The 12774-nt window shown below is 47.5% G+C and overlaps 2 protein-coding genes across 3 annotated transcripts in view; one reads left to right on the top strand and one right to left on the bottom strand.

The window, feature by feature from the left end:
- Gnal (G protein subunit alpha L) overlaps window positions 1-7375 on the top strand; it is a 132515-nt gene extending 125140 nt beyond the window's left edge. For both annotated transcript variants that reach the window (XM_036204635.1, XM_036204636.1), the window contains exons 10-12: window positions 918-1048; window positions 5335-5402; window positions 6522-7375. In XM_036204635.1, the coding sequence (XP_036060528.1) occupies window positions 918-1048; window positions 5335-5402; window positions 6522-6668 (346 nt within the window). In that variant the 3' untranslated portion in view covers window positions 6669-7375. The remainder of the gene's footprint in view (window positions 1-917; window positions 1049-5334; window positions 5403-6521) is intronic.
- A 1769-nt stretch (window positions 7376-9144) lies between these two features.
- Window positions 9145-12769, bottom strand: Mppe1 (metallophosphoesterase 1). Its single transcript, XM_036204490.1, has 5 exons — window positions 12587-12769; window positions 12369-12434; window positions 12169-12291; window positions 10830-10970; window positions 9145-9924 (listed from the first exon to the last, which is right to left on the bottom strand). Exons 1-5 carry the CDS (start codon window positions 12767-12769, stop codon window positions 9742-9744), a joined length of 696 nt encoding a protein of 231 aa, XP_036060383.1. The 3' UTR covers window positions 9145-9741.
- Between the last annotated feature and the right edge of the window lie 5 nt (window positions 12770-12774).

A 12774-nucleotide genomic window follows, 5' to 3' on the forward strand; every position in this document is an offset into this window, starting at 1 on the left:
CTGAGGGGAGATGGGTGGCATTTACATTTGTAGTCAGAGTCCTGTGGGCTGATCCCTGGGACCTCCTAGGATTTCACAGGGCTTTGTTTATTTGGCAGCTGAGTTCCTTTTGGCTAGACTTCAGCTTTTCTTACCTCACCACTCTGTTCCTGGGCCTCATCCCTTTACCTTCTCATATAACATGAGGGGAGTCTACTTCCGCACCACCCCTCCACCCCCCACCCCCCCACCACTCCCACCCCACCCCCACCCCCCCACCACTCCCACCCCACCCCCACCCCCCCACCACTCCCACCCCACCCCCCCCCCCCACCACTCCCACCCCCCCCCCACCCCCCCACCACTCCCACCCCACCCCCACCCCCCCACCACTCCCACCCCACCCCCACCCTGTGCTAAGAGGAGGTAAGACCAAGGAAGACTGGCTGCTAATTAAGCTCATCGTGATTGGCTAATGGGTCATTTGGTACTTGAGTAACATTTTAACTTCCCCATTGGAGTTTTCTGGCCCATTAGACCCCAAAATTATATCACAAGAGTGCCTACCAATAAATGTATTTATTTGTTACCAATAAATGTATGTCCCCACAGAGGTTCATCAAGAAAAGAGTGAACTGCCACGTTGAGGGGTGGGGTGGGGCTTTTGTCATTGATGGTACAGAGCATGCAAATAATGGTGTATCAAATGAGAGTGAGTCCACTTCCGGAAGATGCCAGTGTGGGCCCACTCCCCCACCACCTTTTTCTTTGCCTGTCTTGCAGAGCTGAGGTTGGGCGAAAGCAAGGCCTCGGACTGAGCAAGCACCCTCCACTGAACTGCGTCATTAGAGTTTCCCTTTCAGTCTGGCAGCGCGGTTGTGACTGGTGCTTTCACATGCCGGTATTGTGAAATTAGCGTGGATTTTTGTTCTTTCTAGGTGGTTGCGGACCATTTCTATCATCTTGTTCTTGAACAAGCAAGATATGCTGGCAGAAAAGGTCTTGGCAGGGAAATCAAAAATTGAAGACTATTTCCCCGAGTATGCCAATTATACTGTCCCGGAAGATGGTAAGATTTCAAAACACAGTCTCGCTTACAATTGAAAGAATCAACTCTTCTTTTCTAATAGTCCTATAGCGGAAAGTCTGGTGAATCTAAGAAATGGCCTCAGATTAAACCATCCTCTCTGCCCCATCCTCCAAAGTACTGGGGTACAGAGTGAGTAACCCTGTTCAAAATGCATAGGACCAAAAGCGTCAGGGAGCTTAGGATTTTTTAAATTTTGGAATGTTTGCTTATCTGGGAGATGTGAACCGTATTTCATTCAAAACAAGTCGTTGAATGTTGGAATGTGTTTGTGTATACCTCAAATACATAGCCTGAGGATTTTGACTGGCCTGTGACATGAAGTCACCTATAGAAGTTTCTGTCAGGGCTGGAGAGATGGCTCAGTGGTTAAGAGAACTGGCTGCTCTTCCAGAGGTCCTGGGTTCAACTCCCAGCATCTACATGGTAGCTCACAACTGTCTGTGACTCCAGCTCCAGGGGGTCCAACACTGTCACACAGTCATATGCAGGCAAAACACCAATGCATATAAAATTAAAACTTAAAAAACAAAACAAAAACTTCAGACCGGGCATTGGTGGGTGCACACCTTTAATCCCAGCACTCGGGAGGCAGAGCCAGGTGGATATCTGTGAGTTGAGGCCAGCCTGGGCTACCGAGTGAGTTCCAGGAAAGGCGCAAAGCTACACAGAGAACCCTGTCTCAAAAAAACAAACAAACAAACCAAAAAAAGACAACAAAACAAAAACTTTCTGTCTGTGGTATAATGTCAGTACATAATAGATTAGCAGATGTGGGATATTTGAGATTTTATGTGTTCAGAATAGGGATGCTTGGTCCGTATTCAAATGTCCTACTTAGGATTCTACTTGTAAGTGGTTCCGAGTTTGATTTTCTATTAAAGATGGCCACATAAAGAAGGGCTGTTTGAGTATGTAACTATGCCATGCTAGGTAAGATCTCTCAGACCACCAGCTGGCTCTTTTGTGACCATCATTCAAACCCCATACAGTAACCATAGGTAAATTTCTCATAGAACAGTGATTCTCAGCCTGTGGGTCATGACCCCTTCAGGTTGCATATCAGATATTTACATCGAGATTCATAATAGTAGCAAAATTACAGTTATGAAGTAGCAATGAAATAATGTTATGGCTGGGGTCACCACAACACGAGGAACTGTATTAGAGGGTCGCAGCATGAGGAAGGTTGAGAACCACTGCCCTAGGACAAGAGGTGATACAGCCTGTTCCAGGCCACATAGGTAGAGCTGTGAAGACAGGCCTCCATCCCCTGGTGTCCAAGCCTGTGCTGTCAGCCACTCCTGTGGCTTACATGACTCTTGGTGGCAATACTGGTGGTCCCCACTGGGTGGCCAGCTACACCAGCCTCCTGAGATGGAGAGTCCAGTGCTAAGGTGAGGAAGGTAAACCAGAGCTTGTCATCCATGTCCCACTTGCCCTTAGTTTTTGGTGTGTGTTAAGCCACTGGGCGTTTCTAGGAGCGATTTGCTAAAGGAAAAGTAAGATCACTTCTAAAAATGTGAGCCCACGAGCTAAATAAAGCCAAGGGAAAGGGAGTGCTTCTAGAGTCCACAGTACTTACCACTATGGAGGACAGAGGAACCTCGGACTTCTTAGCCCTTTGTGTCCCCTTTGTCCCCTCCACCCACCATCCCGAAGGCCTGGCTTTAGTGCATTCGTAGGAAAATCCTGAGCATCACAGGACCATTCCCTGTGAGAATCAGGTGCCGGGAAAAGGCCTAGGGTTCAGCTCTCCTGTTCTAAGGAACAGCCTCTCCTTTGTTGTAAACTCCAGCTGCCTGTGCGCCCAGAGCATGTGCTGTTACATTTGTAACCAGCCCTGGCTGCTGCCACTTGGTTTCTGTTTTATGTGGTTGGTTACTATGTAAACCAGTCTGTCCTTGAACTCAAGGACACACACACACACACACACACACACACACACACACACACACAATTACACATGCACGCATGCACACACACCTGCCTGCCTCTGTCTCCTCAGTACTGGGATTAAAGAAGTGCACCACCACATAGGCCCTTTTGCGGGCAGAGCATACTCAGATCTCACCTCACAGTCTGGCTAGTTCTGTCCCAGGCTGAGCCAGGGCTCTTGGAAAAGCTGTCCAGGTGTGGCTTCAGTTGCTGTGGCTGGCTTCTCCATCTTCCCAGGATGCCATCTGTCTCTCACTGACTCCTAGTCCAACCAACAGCTGAGTTCTGTGGAGCCTTCTCCAAGCATCCTCTCCAGATGTGGTCCTGACCTCACTCCTCTCCTTTCAGTGACTCAGTTTCCGGCTTAGCCTCAGTGGCGATGTGTGTGTGTGTGTGTGTGTGTGTGTGTGTGTGTGTGTGTGTGTGTGTATGTGTGTGTGTGTGTACATGTGCTTGAGTGTTTATTTGCCTTCCCTAAGCACTTCAGTTCTGGCACAGCCATCTTTCTAAATCACAAACACACCCTTATGCTCTATCACAGAGCACCAGCCCCAGTGGCACCTATGAGGAGGTAGAGCTTCCCAGCAAAGGAACACCAAAGTGATTCATTGTGGCAGCTGAAGGGACCTTGGTTCCAGCCACAGCACCAGCCCAATGACTGGTACTCACCTGGTACCATGTGTCCAGTCTGTCTGTGACTCCCAGGGCACCCATCCCTCCCTGGCATGGGTCATGACTGCTGGTAGCCTGGACTCACCATCCAGCTTGGTGATCCTCAAGTCTGACTTAGACAGGAAGAAAAGCAAGAAAGTGTAGATTCACGCAGCATGGGTGAAATTATCAGGAATTACACAGAATGAAAGAATCTAAGCCAAGAAGACTTCAGGCTGTGTTTTAAAGTATAGGAAATGTGGAAACTGTAGTACCAGAATCATACTTGTTTGATTGGGAATGGGAAGAATGGGGTACAGAGGGAAGAGAGGGCACTTCCCATGGTGTTGGATACATGGTTAGTTTGATCACTCATTATTTTGTTCATAGTAATAATTTGATAAGCCAATCCATGTCAAAATGTATCAAAGTGTACATTTGAAATATGTACAGTTTAGGATCTTTAATTTATCCCTCCATAAAACCAGTTCCCAGTTCCCAGCAGATGAATGATCAGAGTATCTCTAGAGATGGAGACATCACCAGACCCTGAGGTTCCAGCACATACTTGGGTTGATAGCCAGAGGGTCTGTCTGCTGCAGGGGACTTCCCAGAGCCCCCAACCTGACTCTGCAGTAGCTAGAAGAGAGTCTTCCTACAAGACTGATTTTAAAAAGCCGAGCGCATCCCAGTCAGCACAGCCTTCCTCTCTGCCATAGCTTGGAAGAGGAAGTGGAAGATGGAGGGGGCTCAGCTTGTCAGGATTCAGTTAGATGCTTTCTTGAGCAGGTAGTCCTTGCCCTAACCTGTCTGTGTTGGCTGAGTTTTCCTGTCCCACAGCTGCTCTCAAATAAACACACTGAGGCTTATATCAATTATAAATGCTCGGCCAATAGCTCAGGCTTATTCCTAACTAGCTCTTATATTTTAAGTTAACCCATATCCCTTATTTATTCTCTGCCACGTGGTGGTACCTTTATTAACTTGGCACGTTCATCTCCTGCTCCCTCTGCATCTGGCTGGCGACTCCTCACTTCGCCCTTCTCCTTCCCAGCATTCTCTCTGTGTCAGGCTGTCTCGCCCAATCTCTTCCTGCCCAGCTATCAGGCAATCAGCATTTTTTATTTACAATGACAGCAATACATATTTACTGTGTACAAAGACTGTTCCACAGTATGTCTGCTTGGGTTGCTATAACAAAATTCCTTAGGCAGGGTGATTTATAAACAACAAAAGTGTTCTGGAGGCCAAGAAATCCAGAAGCAAGGCACCAGCAGATTTGGAGTCTGGTGGGGCCAACTCTCTCTTCACTGGGTTCAGTGTCTTTAACCAGTGGAAGACACGAACAAGCTCTTTCGGGTTTCTTTTATATGAGTGCTGTATCCCACTCCTCACAGCAGAACCCCTGTAATGGGGTCATCCCACTTGATGAAGAAGACAGTATGAGGCTAATATACACGGCATTCAGACCAGAAGATTATTTATGTTTTCTCAGAACTCTATGAGAATTAAAACGCTTTGAGAGAAGGAAAGGAACATTACATTTAATTTTTGCCCTGTCATATATGTATGTTAATACCATGAACATACACAGCCCTGTGTAGTTGATTGTGCATTGACATACTACTATATCTTTGCTTTCTGTCAGTTAAATGAAATTTCATTTTTAATTTCAACAGCAACACCAGATGCGGGAGAAGATCCCAAAGTCACCAGAGCCAAGTTCTTTATCCGAGATCTGTTTTTGGTAAGCAATTCTGTTGCCCTTCTGTGGTCTACCACCGTACAGTTACCTTGCTCTCTGAGGTTTGCTAATTATCCCTTCGAGATCCCACTATTTCCCCAAATCCTGAGCTGAGAGAGAAGCAGTTAGCCTCTCCTGCTTGAGCACACTGGCTTGAGAGAGGTTAGCTCTCTCACCCAGTTGGTTCCAGAGAGGTTCCAGCACACCTGGAAAAGAGGAGCCAGGTGACAGGGCTACACGCTGTTTTCATGTGTCTTCCAAACAGTAGCAAGTCCTTCTGCAGAGTCTAAAGTGCACACAGTCAAACCTTGGTATTCTGTTTCCTCCATCCAAAAGCACCAGCAGGCTGACATGGAAGTGAACTTGCCCTTCCCCGTCTCTCAATTTGCTGTGTTTGTTGTACACTGTTTTTGGTTTATTTTTTTTTCCAGGACCTTATATATGCTAGGCAAGCATTATACCACTGAGCTCTATCCCAGTCCTTGATTTTTTTTTTTTTTTTTTTTTTTTTTTTTTTTTTTTTTTTTTTTTTGAGACACGAGTATGTGTAGCTCAGGCTGGCCTCAAAATCACAGAACAGCCCAGGATGGCCAGGGAATGCAGAAGTATAACCAAGATGCAGCCCCATCACATGTGGAGACTTAAATACATTAGTTGCGTCAGGTGGCACAGGGGCATAGGGGTTGTGTGGTGAGGCAGGGGGATGGCTACAGCTCTGGAGTTCAAGGTTGGTGTGGGCAATAGAGCAAGACCCTTCCACAAAACAATTAAAACTGAGTCGGAGATCAGCTCCTGCCCCCGACCCCAGTGGCCTGCACTAGTTGTAGTAGCTGCCACATATACAGGTGCAATGTATTTCCACTAGCAGTTCAGTCCACCAGGGCAACATAGACATGCTGGAAATCTCCACTCTAGCCTGCCTTGCTCTCTCCAAAGCCTGTCTCAGCTCCGATTCAGTGCCTGAAGCTGAGGGAAGTTTAACTCTCTCCTGGGACACGCTTGTGTTTGTGAAAGCCGGTCAGCCCGAGTCCTCCCTAGTCCCTACATAGTGTGTCCTCTAAGCTGTCCTCCCGTTGGCTTGCACTGGGCCCTGTCATCCTGAGCGCAACATTCTTTTTACAGAGGATCAGCACAGCCACGGGCGATGGCAAACATTACTGCTACCCTCACTTCACCTGCGCCGTGGACACAGAGAACATCCGCAGAGTGTTCAACGATTGTCGTGACATCATCCAGAGGATGCACCTCAAGCAGTATGAACTCTTGTGAGGGCTGCCCACCCCTCCCCCTCACTGCCGCCTCTCCTCCCTCTTGGCCACCCCCCTGAGGCGGTGTGTATCTCCCTAGCCTGCCTGTCTGTCCACCCCGAGCCATGGTAGGGCGTAGTGTTTAGTGTCACCGGGCTGCCCCCTGTCCTGTCCTCGGTATGCCTACGTGTGACCACCAAGCCTTTGGCTACCTCTGACCCCCCCCAGGTTTGGTCTCTGTAGCTTCTGTTTCTCACTGGACTAACCGGCCTCCCACCACCAATTTGTATCACTGCAAAGCTACCAACTCTCACGTGGGTGATACTGCAGTGAAGTGTCTCTGAGTGGGAACCTATTTTTTCTTTGGCCGATGGGCATAAAGACGGCGTGGTGAATGGGGGAAATACATTGTTTTCAAGTTCTTAAGCATGATCACAAAACTGTCCACACAGTGCCATGCACTGCGGCTCTTCCTGGTTTTTCCTTTATGAAACGTCAGGCTAGCAGGTAGCTCTGCCCCTTCTGACCTGCATCAGCCCAAGGCATAGAGTAGACCCAAGCCAGCAACAGAGCAAGAGGAACTCTTTTCAGCCACAGTGGCTGTAAGCCTCGGGCATTTGGAGTAGTGTTTCTTGGAGCCTTTTACATGGAGGCAGAAACCCTGCCGCACTCACTACTGCAAATTGTATCCTGTCTATAAACAAAGGTGTCCTCCACACCTTCCTGAGAGCTGGGCAGAGTCTTTCCTATCTTCTTTTTTTGTTGTTGCCTTCCTAGACTGTACAGACCACAAAATGTAATACTCTTGTATGACTGCTCACGAAACCTCCGTGTAGAGGTCTGTGCCTTGGTGATGGCCACACCTGGAAGGAAATATGTCCCAGCTGTGCCAAGCAGCTGGCAGCCCACACAGCCTGCTGCGTGCTTTACAGCGGGGGGAACGGGTGGAATCTGTTCACCTTAGGCTATTTTTATCAGGTTGGTGTTTGTCGTTGACGTCAGAATCATCCACTTTACCAGCAATGCCATCCCAACACTAGAACTGTCGCAGCCACCTGCTTCTACTGCTCTGAACCTCAGGAACACTGGGATGACCCGATTCCAAGGCATACGTTACAGTCTACTCTTTTAGGGTACCAAGGGTTTTCTCCCCCTTGCTGCCCCCGCGCCCTCTCCAAGGTGAAATGTTTCTGATGACTCCTTCAGGTTCCTGAGGTAGGAGCAGGCCTACCATCCCTTAGTTAAGTTCTACACACGGTCCCACCGTACAAAAAACAGGTGGTCAGAGGAAAGCAAGGTGGTATCAATGTTAGAGCAGTGAGGACAATAAGGACGGCATCTTCCGAAGATGAAATACTACAAAGCTACTTACTTAGTATCTATCTATCTGCATTGCTAGGGATGGGCCCAGCACCTCGTGCATGCTAGGCAAGCGCTCTACTGCTAATCCTTAATCTGCAGCCAGTATGCCCCACAAGAGCCTTTGTTTTAAAGACAAACTTCATGGCTGTTCCTCACATGTGCAAGATCGGCAGATGCAACTCCAGTTACTGTAGGACACCTAGCAAATAGCGGTCGCTGCATCAGTGCACTGTTCCATCTACGGCCGAGGCTTTAGGAATAGTTCTCTTAGGCTTAGAGTTCTCTGTAAAGATGTCCAGAGTTGAATTTTCATCAGTCCAAATGCAGAGGAGTGACAGCCTGCATCACTTATTCATCTGCTCGTTGTTGTTTTGAGTTTATTCCTTAAGTCGGCATTGTGTGACGCTTCATAGATTCGCCCTGGTTGAGATGCTCTTCCACGACAGGATGGCAGCCTTAGTCAGTTCAGCACATTTCCCGGCTCGGCTCATGGTCACTGTCTCCCATGCCATTCTCTACCATTGCACAAAACTGCTGAGCCCACACGTGAAATGAGAGTGACTTTCAGTCCCCCTGCACTTTCAAAGCAAAGAAGAAAATCTTGCATACACACACACACACACACACACACACACACAAGTGAAATTTTGCACTACTCTGTGCATTATTACTCAACAGTTCCCTGCTACTAAAGGACTATTTAAAAGTTTTGTAGCCTGTAATCCCAGCACTCGGGAGGCAGAGGTAGGTGGATCTCTGTGAGTTCGAGGCCAGCCTGGTCTACAAAGCTACAGAGAAACCCTGTCTCAAAAAAACAAAAAACAAAAAAACAAACAAAAACAAGTTTTGTAGGGAGGGTTGGGGATTTAGTTCAGTGGTAGAGCACTTGCTTAGCAAGCGCAAGGCCCTGGGTTCAGTCCTCAGCTCTGAAAAAAAAAGTTTTGTAGGGGTCAAATATATATCTCTGATAGAATACATGCTTAGCATGCATAAGCCCTGAGTCAATCAAAATAAAACATATAAATAAATAAAATGGGATCATTAAAAAAGATAGACTCCATTAGGAAAAAAGAATATGCTTTATCTGACAAAATTATTACACCATTTATTTTTAAATTCAAACATCCATGTCCTCCTCCATTTTCTTCAAGTTTTAATCATCAACAGCATTGAATTCAGATGTGACAACATGGTCTTCGAGAGAGAAAATTAAACTAAAAGTCTGGTTCCCATTAGCACGAAACACAAGAGAAACACAATGTGTTCCTGCACATTGAATCTGTACTTTCCAGCATACAGCTTCATGATCTATATGAAACTGAGACCCACTTCATAGAGGGACAGAGAAATCCAACTTTTAGGTACACACATAGCCTCAAGTGTGCACCGAAGCTGCTGGGCCCTTCCCTGGGGAAGCAAGGGCTCTGTGTCGTGCATGCGAGTGACAGTGTCCATAACATTTATATACTGTACAGATGCAACCTTTGATGACACATATATTTGATAAAACAAAAAGACAAATTTGTTGTAGAGTACACGCTCCCTTTTTATAGCATGAGAACAGTACAGTCAACTGTTTATTCTGCAGTCACTGGCATTGATGATTCAGAATTCCCATGATGTGCGTAAGGACAACCAACATTTGCTCTCCTCCGTGGCTCACAGGAGCCCCACCGGAAGTCCTGAGTCTTTGGCATTGATTTATATTACCATATGCGACAGTCACCGGCTCTTCATCTTCTCGTGTGCCTTCTGCACAGTTTCCAACCCAACAGGAAAGATGAAGGCAGGCGTTCAAAGTGCATTAAGGTGAGGATGGCCAGGAAGCCACCTGCGGCGCCGTACGTGGCCAGCACCCTGTCCTCAAGTGGAAGGTAGCACTTGGAGAGAGCAAACTCTCTGGATGTCAGACTTCCCTGGGGAAGAAATAGAGAAAGTGTAAGCTTCAGGCTAAGTCCCAGGCACAGCAGCCTCACTTAGAGGCTGTCTGTCTTCTAGGTTCTCTCTGGTGGGGCCGAGAGGGAAGAGCCCTCTTCACCCAGGACCAAGGGGCTTCGAGCAAAACAAGTCACCACCGGCCACACAGGTGCTGACGAAAGAAAGACGCCAAAGCTCTGCTGGCTCCGGGGAGAAGGTCTGGTCTGCTGACCCCTCCATTAAAATGTATCCCTCATACAGCAAGGCAGTCCTGGAGGGAGACCAAGAGACATCAGTCCCAGAGGAACAAGAGGACATGAGTTTGCCTGCCACTTGATAACAGGGCAGTCACTGTCACCCAGAAGTGCCCCTGCATCTCCAGAGGCTTCCCATTGTAAGCAGTTTGCAAGGCGGAATCAAGGTAGCAAATATTTTCACTTACTTGAACTTGAAAACACAAGGGGCCCCCACCTTTTTGTAGATAGAACCATACATAGAACAGTAGCATAAGACTGGGTGCAAGGACCCATGGTTACAAAGGAGGTGTTTCACTGAGTCAACACCTTTCACCAACTTGGAAATTCTGTAGTACCACGTGCCTGGCACACTTAGAAAATGAGAGATGACCAAGTCTGTTAATGCACTGACAACTCTTTCCTTGTAAACAAACCGGCACTTGCTGGACTCTGCCTCTGCTCTCGAGATAACAATTCTGGCAGCTGCTCCTCAGAGTCCCTCTGCCTATTTGTCCCCAGGTGATTACAGACGGGTGGTGTATACAACTCAAAAGTGCAAAGAGGGCGATGTAGTTCTGGCTTTTGTATGTTTCTACAGATTGCAGCCATTAAATAGTTGATTTCAGTACTCCAGAAAGCTTTCAGATAAAAATAAAGGTTTACGTTACCATGATGAAGCTGGGGTTGTTTCTGTTCCTCCAACTGAAGGATGGGACGCTCACCTCGGGGGCTCCTCCAGGATGGAGCACCTGACAGGCGCTGTGCGTGTGGCCACTCAGAACCAGGCGAGGCTGGAGCCACCACAGCAGCTGGCAGCCAAGGAGATGCAGGTAGGCAGTTAGCGCTCTGACTGGCAGCATAGCCCCATGGCTTTGCCAGGGCCACTCATTCCACTCAAATAAATGATAATCCTGAATAGGTAGGGCAGGCTTGTTTTTCCTCAGATTCCCTATTCCTAGTAAACCTGAGAACCACTCTTCCTACCACAGACCTGTATAGATTACTTGGTTTTTATACATATGTCTCATAAATATTTTCCACAAATACATGTATGTTTAAAATGCAAATTTGTATTTACATTTCATATTTATGTTTGCATTTTTATATATTTCTATTAGTATAATACACTGATGCTATAGTTTATATGTACTTTTCTTAAATATACATATTTGAGAAAGTACATTCCTAGTTAAATCCCCCTAAATTGGACTCTAAATTTCATTTACGCTCAATTCATTTAAGTTGATTTTAAAACATTTAATGTAGCCAGGCCTTTAATCCCAGCACTCGGGAGGCAGAGGCAGATGGATCTTTGTGAGTTCAAGGCCAGCCTGGTCTACAAAGCAAGTTCCAAGAAAGGCTCAAAGCTACACAGAGAAACCCTGTCTCCAAAAACCAAAACCCAAACCAAACAAAACAAAAACATTTAATGTAAAGATTAGCAGAGGGGGCTGGAGAGATGGCTCAGCAGGTAAGAGCACTGACTGCTCTTTCAGATTCAATTTCCCAACACCCACATGGCAGCTCACAACTGACTGTATAACTCTAGTTCCAAGGGATCCAACATCCTCACTCAGAAACACATGCAGGCAAAACATCAGTGCACATAAAACCTTTTAATAATAATAATTTATTTTAAAAAGGGCTGGGTGGTGGTGGCACACACCTTTAATCTCAGCACTTGGGAGGCAGAGCCAGGCAGATCTCTGTGAATTCCAGGCCAGCCTGGTCTACAGAGCGAGATCCAGGACAGGCACCAAAACTACACAGAGAAACCCTGTCTCGAAGAAAAAACAAAAACAAAAAAACATTAGCCAAGAATGTAATTTTAATTGAGATTAGGAAATAGTGGATCTACCAAAGAAGAAAAAAGGAACAAAGCAATTGAGCTGAAATCTGAGAGGGTGTCAAAGCCCTCCCCTTCCTGCAGCTAGTGACCACAAAGGCCCTGTGTGTTCACTCCACTGTCCCCACGTGACCCTGGCATGAGGTCATGTCACCACACACCTTTTGTGAGGCCTCCCGAGAAAGAACATCGTATTTCTCCTTAAAGGGGACACTCTTCTCCTCTGGAGGTGCCGCATCGTCACCAGAACAATTAGCATCGCTGGCCCGATAGAGCGGGTAGTGCTGTCCAGGATAAAAGTGGCATGAGTGATGGTCTCAGAGGCGTGGCTGGCTAGGCTGGGCTCCCTCCCGCTACTCACCTGCAGCAGCACCGGGGCGGAAAAGGGGAACCGCTGCTCACCTTCACACTGGCTGGATCCCTGCACCTGCCGGTCAGAAGTCACCCTGTTAACCCAGCAAACCCCAGGGTCACCCACCGGCAAGGGAAGGGGAGCTGGGTGACTAACAGGCAGTGCACGACTGGGACACCTTTGGAAGACATGAGCGCAGAGGCCTAGGCTGTTCCGAGGTCTCCTACCTCTCGGGAGCAATTCAGTTTACGAGAAATCTCTTTGAGCTCGGCTTCCGCTTCAGAGCAGATGCTACAACCATCCCCTTCCATCGCGACGCTGTTGACCATCACAAAACTGAGGCAGACAGGAGCAGGCAGAAGGTCAGGCCACCAGGACACACGTGTGAGGCTCTCTTCCCATTGTCCCATCGCCG

The sequence above is a fragment of the Onychomys torridus genome, chromosome 13 (genome assembly GCF_903995425.1).
Source record: "Onychomys torridus chromosome 13, mOncTor1.1, whole genome shotgun sequence".
NCBI lineage: Eukaryota > Metazoa > Chordata > Mammalia > Rodentia > Cricetidae > Onychomys > Onychomys torridus.

Coding starts and splice junctions, on each gene's coding strand:
- Mppe1 (XM_036204490.1), bottom strand. CDS start 12,769: ATGGGACAATGGGAAGAGAGCCTCACACGTGTGTCCTGGTGGCCTGAC. Junction 12,435..12,586: donor AACTGAATTGCTCCCGAGAG/GTAGGAGACCTC, acceptor TCTGACCGGCAG/GTGCAGGGATCCAGCCAGTG. Junction 12,292..12,368: donor CCGCCCCGGTGCTGCTGCAG/GTGAGTAGCGGG, acceptor TATCCTGGACAG/CACTACCCGCTCTATCGGGC.